General features: G+C 42.9%; 1 protein-coding gene across 2 annotated transcripts in view; it reads left to right on the top strand.

Moving 5' to 3' along the window:
- The window catches only part of LOC109836549 (nicotinate phosphoribosyltransferase 1-like), a 19,594-nt gene continuing 12,793 nt past the window's right edge, over nucleotides 3,177–9,977 (top strand). The window contains exon 1 of one of the 2 annotated variants that reach the window (XM_020404472.1): nucleotides 3,177–3,452. In XM_020404472.1, coding sequence (XP_020260061.1) covers nucleotides 3,310–3,452 — 143 coding nt within the window. In that variant the 5' untranslated portion in view covers nucleotides 3,177–3,309. The remainder of the gene's footprint in view (nucleotides 3,453–9,977) is intronic. The other variant, XM_020404471.1, reaches the window with a different exon arrangement.

Raw genomic sequence — 9,977 nt, 5'->3', positions numbered from 1 at the left:
GTTATTGTCAATGTTTGATCATTGCAACAAGGTATCACTTACAAGTTAATATTACTGTCCAAACACTTGATATTAATGTTGTGCCCGATATCTTAGATGGGGATTGTCATTATTTGAATTTTATTGATTATGGTTATTGATGTGAGCATTTTTGTTTTATTTCAGCTAATGCATCTGCTGCAACAATTTCTGCTAACATCAACTCAATTCCCATGCTCAATGGGACTAATTTCAAGGTTTGGAAAGAGAACATTTTAATTGTTCTTGGCTGCATGGATTTAGACTTTGCATTAAGAACTGAACAACCTCAACCTCTTAATGCGGATAGCACTCCTGATGCAAAGAAGAAGTATGAGAAATGAGAGCGTTCAAATCGCATGAGTCTAATGATCATTAAGCGCGGCATTCCGGAAGCCTTCAGGGGCATAGAATCCGAAGGGATTACTAAAGCTAAAGATTTCCTTGCCGGAATTGAAAAACGTTTTGCGAAAAACGATAAGGTAGAAACAAGCATACTTTTAGCTCGCTTGATTTCAATGAAGTATAAGGGCAAAGGAAATATCAGGGAGTACATTATGGAAATGTCTCATATTGCTTCAAAGCTTAAGGTACTTAAACTCGATCTTTGTGATGAGTTATTGGTACATCTGGTTCTGTTGTCTCTTCCTGCACAATTCAATCAGTTTAAGGTCAGTTATAACTGTCAAAAGGAGAAATGGAATCTAAATGAGCTCATTTCATACTGTGTGCAAGAAGAAGACATGTTGAAGCAAGATAAGACTGAAAGTGCTCATTTGGCCTATGCCTCTAAGGATAAGGGCAAGAAAAGAAAGAATGATAATGAAGCTGCTAAGGGTCCTGTTCAGAAGAAACAACATAAGGATGGTCAGGATTTGTTTCTTCTGTAACAAGTCTGGACACGTAAAGAAGGATTGTACCAAATAGCACGCCTGGCGTGCTAAGAAGGGGCTGCCTGAGCTACCGGAAGCCAAGTGATGGTGAAAGATACATCTTTGTGGGCGATGATCAGTCAGTAGATGTGGAAGCAATTGGGCACTTTAGGTTGCTGTTATGAACTGGTTCATATTTGGATTTAAAAGATACTTTTGTAGTACCGTCTTTTAGACGGAATTTGATTTCAGTTTCTGTATTGGACAAATCAGGTTACTCTTGTTCATTTGGAAACAATCAATTTAATTTATCTTTTAATTCAATTATTATAGGTACTGGTTACTTGAGTACTTGTGACAACCTATGTTTGCTTGATACAACTGCTTCTTATAATGAATCCTTGCATGTGGAATCACGTGGTACTAAATGTAAATTAAATAAGAAGTATGATCTCTTATTCTTCTTTACCAAAGTCTCTCTGGGGAGAAGCACTAAAGACAGCAGCTTACATTCTGAATAGAGTACCAAGTAAAGCAGTTGCTAAAACACCTTATGAGCTTTGGACTGGTCGAAAGCCCAGTTTAAAGCATTTACATATTTGGGGATGTCCAGCTGAGGCAAGGTCTTATAGGCCAAATAAAAAGAAATTGGACTCCAAAACATTTAACAGCTACTTTATTGGGTACTCTGAACGCTCTAGGGGCTATAAGTTTTATGATCCCACACTAAGGAATATTTTTAAGACGGGAACAACAACATTCTTTGAGGATGTTGAGTTTTTTGGGAGAAATAAGGTTAGAAACATTAGTTTTGAGGAGGAATTGGCTTCAGATCCAATCCATACAGTTACTTTTGACAATATTCAGGTTCCTATACCTGTTATTGTCAAAAGTAACTGTATGGATTGGATCTGAAGCCAATTCCTCCTCAAAACTAATGTTTCTAACCAAATATAATGTGTTTTTGAATTGCTACAAATGCCATTCTCACTTTCCATCACTTTCTCCTTGATGTGGGAATTGCTATTTTCAACGAGTTACAAAGGAATTGATTTTTTCCACTTAAATGATAATAAAAATAATAAAGCATGTTCCGAATATATCATTCTTAAATATATTCCCACGTAATTCTCTAATCGCACTCAAACATAATAATAAGAATGAGTACTCCATTTCCACATCAAATCCATTTCATTCCTAACTTCATCTTCATTCTCACTTGACTCAATTTCCGCATACCAAATGTGGCATAAAATGTTTTGAAAATATTAGATATTGGTGTGTTTATTTGTTAATACCGGAGCTCATCAAACGAAGGGGGGCGGGGGGGGGGGGGGGGAAAATCCAATAGAGGTGAGATCACAGTCCATTATTTTTTACGTGGACTTTTTTTCTTGGAAATATCTTCACTAAAATGTATAAGTAGTATTTGGATTTGGATTTGAACATCTTAGCCCTGATCATAAACCTAAATAACCAATAAGATCATAAAGCTAAATCCAAATCCATACTCCTAAACCAATAAGACCTTAAAGTTGAAATTCAAGGCATAATCATAAATATATAACAACTTAAAGTTAAATCCTAAAAGAAGTATTAGTCCCATTTAAAAGTCCTCAACTAATACCCCCCCTTAGATTAAAATTAGACCTGAGTTTAAGATTGGACCATTCCTTGATTCCTCTAACCAGGTTATGATAAATCATAATATGCTCTTGACCTGATTACTGACCTAGCATGACGTGGTTAAGTTTTGATAAGGTTATTTGTTATTCTAGTTATGTCAAATTGCCCTATAATAATTCTATTTGAACACCCCTACAGAAAGAGCTGATCTATACCATTCATGGTAGTTAGAGGGTTAGTTTGAGAATTATAATACTCTTCTATGGTATAGATCCCCATACTCTTATAGGGGTGGTTTTGATAGAATCTGTATTAATACTACTTTTTTTTTTATATTTTTTCAATAACCTAGCCTGAAAAAGCGAACTAAAACTCCATTAATTTTATATTGAAATCTTTCAACCGGCCGGATTAGCGGGGATGAGTATCCTGGTACTATCTTAACACGATATATATATAGTGAATATTTTCTAGAATTTATTATTATTTTTTAAGATGCAATGCTAAGAAATATCCAAAACATAGAAGTATAGCTCATTCATCACCGGAACCAGATGTCAACAAACTAAGTAAGAGAAGTACCATACCGATGATCTTGAGGACACACCGGATCCTGCGCTCCCCAATCCTAACGGTTCCTTCTGTGGGGCCCACCAACCGGATACCATACCCTCACCGTCCACCCCAGTCGAACCATCACTGTCGACTCGTCGCCTCAACATCCCCAATTCCTCAAAAAACCCTAAAAATAAACCTAGAAAGAATAAAACCGTCGACGGAGAATTCAGCGGCGATGACAGATTCAAATGGATCGATCGACGGCGAAGCTATCGGGCGCCCGACGAACCCGATGGTGAGTCCGCTGCTCACCGACCTCTATCAGTTCACCATGGCCTACGCTTACTGGAAAGCTGGCAAGCATCAAGAACGAGCCGTGTAAGTTTCCCAAGCTCCCTTCGCACCTTTTCTTTAGTTCGTTGATTTTCTTGGCGTAAATTAGGTGAATTTGTTATTCAAGACCGTAAATTTGGCCACGATATTGGACATGAGGTAGCTCGTCACCTGGGTAATGCGCAGGAACTTGAGAGAGATGGTCTGGTGGCGGTGGGTTTGAGACAGAGAGGAGGGGGAGAGAAGGGGAAGCGGAATATTAATGGGATAATTTATGAATTGCGATAGAAAGGATGCTGAGGTGGTCATGCAAAGCTGAAAAGTCAGGTTTAATGCACGGGAATTAGAGAGATGATTGAGTGGTTGTGGGTTTGGGAAAGAGGGAAGAGAACAGGGAAGGCGAAGCGAGACACTAACAAATCTGTAATGCATGTAGTTTGGCAATAGCTATAAAGTAGTTTATTACATGGGTAATGCACAGGGATTAGAGAGATGATGTTGTGGGTTTGGGAAAGGGAGAAGAGAAGAGAAGAGAAGAGAAGAGGGAAGGTGAAGTGACATATTAACAAAGTATAAGGTTGACCCGAACCCGACCCACTTACTAAATGGGTTAAGATACCTGACCCATTTATCAAATGGTTTATTAAATTAACGAATGAACGGTTTATACCATCCCTAACATTGCAATCAATAATCAACCAAATACCCCCCTGTTGTGCGCGGCGGAAGCTTTCTAGGACAGCACGAACAATAACTCGAACTAAACCACAAACAATATGCAAACCACAATCACAGCAAGAACACACAATTTACGTGGTTCGACAAGTTGCCTACGTCCACGGGGCAAGGAGGAGGGGAGTTCTTTCTACTAGAAATCAAGAGAATACAAATAGGGTTACAAATCTCTCAGACCAAACCCTAAAACAAAGCTCTAGATCTCTCAAAGCTCTCTCACAATTGGATGCAATGATTCTCTCTCTTTGGCTGCTCAAATTCGTCCAACCCTCTACCCTAAACAAACAGGTTTAGGTATATATAGAACTTACAAAACGAACCGGGTCGAAAACCTGAAAGCCCAACCCAAAACAGCGTCGGTCGACCGACACGGTCGACCGCGATCGGTCGACCGGGCCGGTCGACCGACCACCTTTCAGTCGCACAGTAAGCTTTGTGCACGAATGCGGTCGACCGGACCGGTCGACCGCCGCCTGGTTTGCCTGATTCTTCTGAATTTCTGTAATTTCTTCAATTCTTCACCTCGGCGAATGTTTCCACCAAAACTGAGCCGATACCAAAACATCCAATAGTTCCTCAACAAGTCCAGGAACAATACTCGAGCTAGAACACGATCTCCCCCCCATCTGAAACAACTGATCAAACCGGCTGCATCTGAAAGACTGCCTACGTATCCTCTTGCCCAAGGAATCAAACCGAATGTAGTTCACCCAAATGGCCGCCAACGGCCTCAGCACTGAAGGATGTTCAACAACTTCAAACAATGACCAAATTTTACTCCTGAAACAACTTTGGTCAACATATCTGCAGGGTTGTCATTTGTGTGGACCTTCTCCAATATGACATCTCCATCATCCAAGACGTCCCGTACAAAGTGGAATCTGACGTCGATGTGTTTCGTGCGAGCATGATAAACCTGGTTCTTTGCCAAATAGATAGCCGACATACTATCACAATATATCCGAATAGTCTCCTGAGCAATCCCCAAGTCCTCCAATAATCCACGCAACCATAAAGCCTCCTTAATAGCTTCAGTAACTGCCATATACTCTGCCTCTGTAGTAGAGAGAGCCACTGTGGACTGAAGCGTGCAACGCCAACATACAGGTGCACCTGCCAATGTAAAAGCATAACCTGACGTAGACCGACGTTTGTCAAGATCTCCAGTATAGTCTGAATTCACATATCCAATACAAGCCTGCCCATCATTCTCATCCTTCTGAAATACTAAACCAACCTCCACGGTGCCTCGAACATACCGTAGAATCCACTTCACGGCCTCCCAGTGACCCTTCCCGGGGTCGTGCATGTATCTCGATACCATACTCACGACCTGTGACAAATCTGGCCTTGTACACACCATCGCATACATCAAGCTACCTACTGCACTAGCATATGGGATCTTCGACATATAATCTCTGTCCTCAACTGAAACAGGTGACATCAACGCTGAAAGCTTGAAGTGGGGAGCCAATGGTGTGCTAACTGCTTTTGCATTGCCATCAAAGCTGAATTTCTTCAACATCTTCTGCAAGTAGCTCTTCTGTGTAAGCTTCAATTTCCCCTTCACCCTGTCTCGCTCGATCTCCATACCCAATATCTTCTTTGCCTCTCCAAGATCCTTCATCTCAAACTCGGATGATAACTCCTCTTTCAGCTTTTGAATAGCTGAAGAATTCCTGGAAGCAATAAGCATATCATCAACATATAAAAGCAAATATATGAGCTCACTATCCTGTAGCTTGTACATATAAACACATGGGTCATATGAGCTCCTCGTGTACCCTTGGCCAATCATAAAGCCGTCGAATCTCTTATACCACTGTCTTGGTGACTGCTTCAAACCATAAAGAGACTTCTTGAGCTTACAAACCAAATTTTCTTTTCCTGCAGCTTTAAAACCCTGTGGTTGTGTCATGTAGATCTCCTCATCTAAATCACCGTGTAGAAAGGCTGTCTTCACATCCATCTGGACCAAATCCAAATCCAACTGTGCCACCAACGCTAATAAAATCCGAATCGACGAATGCTTCACAACGGGTGAAAATACCTCGTTATAATCAATGCCCTCAAGCTGTGCATATCCCTTGGCAACTAATCTGGTTTTGAACCGAATGTCCCCAATAGAAGATCCCTCCTTCTTCGCATATACCCACTTGCAACCAATAGCTTTCTTACCCTTAGGTAGATGTGCAAGTGTTCAAGTGTCGTTCTTTTGAAGAGACCGCATCTCCTCCTCCATAGCTTCCCTCCACCTGATCGAATCGGGGCTAGACTCTGCCTCCCTGAATGTGGCTGGAACCATATCATCAACGACCTCCACTGATAATGCATATGCGACCATGACATCATTATACTTAGCTGGCCGACGAATCTCTCTCCTCGGTCTATCTGCTGCAATGGTCCTTTGAACATGATCATGTTCCTGAGTCCCATGATCCACTGTATCTTCTATCTGCCCAACTATCACCTCATCTCCTCCCAGTGTCACCTCTGTAGGAGCCTCAATGGATACAGCGTTCTCTGGAGTGGGTGGAGTCACATCAACCTCCACTTGCTGTGATATCTCTCCTGTCTGGTCTCCCTCCACTTGCTGAGGGGCTCGAGGCCTCATCATGTACGTCTCGTCAAATGTGACATCTCTGCTAATAACTATCTTCTTGTCCTGTGGATCCCATAATTTGAAGCCTTTGACTCCATCTCTAAATCCCACAAAGACTGCTTTCCTCGCTCTCGGATTTAATTTACCATCACTGACATGATAATAAGCTGGACACCCGAATATCCGAAGCGACTCATAGTCACTAGCCTCCGAACCAAACCAACGCTCCAAAGGAGTCTTCCCGTCTATCGCAGTGCACGGCAACCTGTTCACAAGATGGCTCGCATAAACCAACGCCTCGGCCCAAAAAGATCTAGGCAATCCACTCTGCGTCATCATACACCGCACCTTCTCCAGCAAGGTACGGTTCAATCTCTCAGCCACCCCGTTCTGTTGCGGTGTCTCTCGAACTGTGAAGTGTCTTCTAATGCCGTGATCCCGGCAAAACTGCAGAAACGGATCACTCTTGTACTCTCCACCGTTATCTGAACGTAGAGTCTTCACCTTTCTACCTGTCTGCAGCTCCACTTTCTTTTTCCACTCCACAAAAATATCCAGGACCTGATGTTTATGCTTCATCGGGTATACCCAATTCCTCCTGGAATAATCATCAATGAAAGTGACAAAATAGTTGGCCCCACCAAGAGATGTGTTCTTGGAAGGACCCCAAACGTCCGTGTGAATATAATCCAATGTACCTTGGGTGTTATGAACAGCGGTGCCGAACTTCACTCTAGTCTTCTTCCCAAGTACACAATGCTCACACAATTCCATCTTGCAGGTCTTAGCACCTTTCAATAGCCCCTGTTTAGCCAATGACTGTAGGGACTTATCTCCTGTGTGTCCAAGTCTCATGTGCCATAAGGTGGTAGTGTCCTCCTCTGTAGTGATAGAAGCTGCCAGACCCCCTGTAACTGTCTTGCCCTTCAAGTAGTATAGGTAGTTTTCCCTGACACCTCGCATCACCACCATAGAACCCTTCGTGACCTTCACTGTAGCATCCTCTAAGATCACTCGATATCCTGCTGCCTCCAAAGTCCCAAGAGAAATGATGTTCTTCGTCAACTGCGGCACGAACCTCACTTCCTTCAATTCCCTCACTACACCATCATGCATCCTGATCCGGACTGAACCAATACCACCAATAGGGCATACGTGATCATTACCCATAAGCACGACATCCCCTCTTTCCAGCTCCTCAAAGCTAGAAAACCACTCCCTCTTAGGGCAGATGTGATATGTAGCTCCCGAATCCATCATCCACTCCGTGGAATCCGCATAGCAAACCGACGGTAAAGCAGGGCATGAATAGCCTGAAGAATCTGAATCTGAATGCTCACCAATAGCTTTTGCAACATTCACTTCTGAAGCTTGTACAGCTTTCCCCTTATTCTTTCCGGCTTTTTCTTTCCACTTTGGGCAGTCAATCTTCCAATGTCCTTCTTCTTTACAATACCGACATTGATTTCTACCAACACTCTTATATGCACTCCTATTCTTTGACTTTGATCGGTTAAACTGACGACAGTTTGGATCTCGGCCTCGAACTGCTAACGCATCTCCCGATGCCTTCTCGGAGGGTTCACCATCACTCTTCCTCAACTCATAGTTCACCAAAGCTGAGGTCACCTCCTTGTAGCTAACTGTAGTTCTTCCATTGATCATAGTGAGAACGAACGTACCATAATCATCTTCGGGCAACGAACACAGAAGTAGCATCGCCTTGTCTTCATCCTCAACTATAATATCAACATTGGCCATATCTGAAAGTAGCTTAGTGAAATTGTTGACATGCTCCCTGATGGAAACCCCTCTCTTCATCTTGAACTGGTAAAATCTCTTCTTCAAGTGAAGCCGATTCTCAATGCTCTTCGTAAGATATTTCTCATTGAGTGTTTCCCACATCTTCTTCGCCGACGTCTCGTTCATAACATCATAAATAAGATCCGGCGTCAAGCATGACCTAATAACACCACAAGCTCTACTGTTCATCTTTCTCCAAACCTTATCCTCCAACTCAGCGGGTTTCTCTTTTAACTCAAGAGTCTCCTCCAAATTCTGTGCATCCAAAGCATCCATCACCTGACACCTCCACAATCCAAAATTGATCTTGCCATCGAACTTCGGAACATCAATCTTCGTGTTATTGATGCTCAGACTCTGTATCGCCTTTGTTAGAGACGAACCTGACGTGCTTGCATCTCTCATGTTGTCAATCTAGCTCTGATACCAATAGTTGTGCGCGGCGGAAGCTTTCTAGGGCAACACGAACAATAACTCGAACTAAACCACAAACAATATGCAAACCAAAATCACAGCAAGAACACACAATTTACGTGGTTCGGCAAGTTGCCTACGTCCACGGGGCAATGAGGGGGGGAGTTCTTTCTACTAGAAATCAAGAGAATACAAATAGGGTTACAAATCTCTCAGACCAAACCCTAAAACAAAGCTCTAGATCTCTCAAAGCTCTCTCACAATTGGATGCAATGATTCTCTCTCTTTGGCTGCTCAAATTCGTCCAACCCTCTACCCCAAACAAACAGGTTTAGGTATATATAGAACTTACAAAACGAACCGGGTCAAAAACCTGAAAGCCCAGCCCAAAACAGCGTCGGTCGACCGACACGGTCGACCGCGATCAATTCCGGTCGACCGGTCCGGTCGACCGACCAGCTCCCAGCGGAAAACCCAAAACTGCAGAGAACCCCTCGGTCAACCGCACCGGTCGACCGAAACACCTACGGTCGACTGGCCCGGTCGACCGACCACCTTTCAGTCGCACAGTAAGCTTTGTGCACGAATGCGGTCGACCGGACCGGTCGACCGCCGCCTGGTTTGCCTGATTCTTCTGAGTTTCTGTAATTTCTTCACCCCCCGCCCAAATGGACCCCAAATCAAAATCATCTCACATTCTCACAGAGTGGACCCATCATCACCACGCCAATCAAATATTGACACCCTGAACAAACTCTCACTGCTTGTTGGAGCCAATGGTTGCCCTTCCTATGCCGTTGCGATGAACAAAGTTGTCACTGCTTGCCACAGTGAGGAATTTTGAGGAACTGGGGAGTGGGGAAGTTATCCGTAACTTATCTGGGGATATGGGATATAAATTGGTTAATGGGTTATTCAAGTATTTAGAGTTGATCCACATCTAAGCTGGTTATTAGTTGGGTAATTTGTTCAACCCATATATAACTCATACCCATAAAAAATGAGTTGTAACAATT

This window comes from Asparagus officinalis, chromosome 4 (genome assembly GCF_001876935.1).
Source record: "Asparagus officinalis chromosome 4, Aspof.V1, whole genome shotgun sequence".
NCBI lineage: Eukaryota > Viridiplantae > Streptophyta > Magnoliopsida > Asparagales > Asparagaceae > Asparagus > Asparagus officinalis.
Note: the sequence above shows the minus strand (reverse complement) of the source record. Positions and strands in the feature narration are given on the sequence as shown.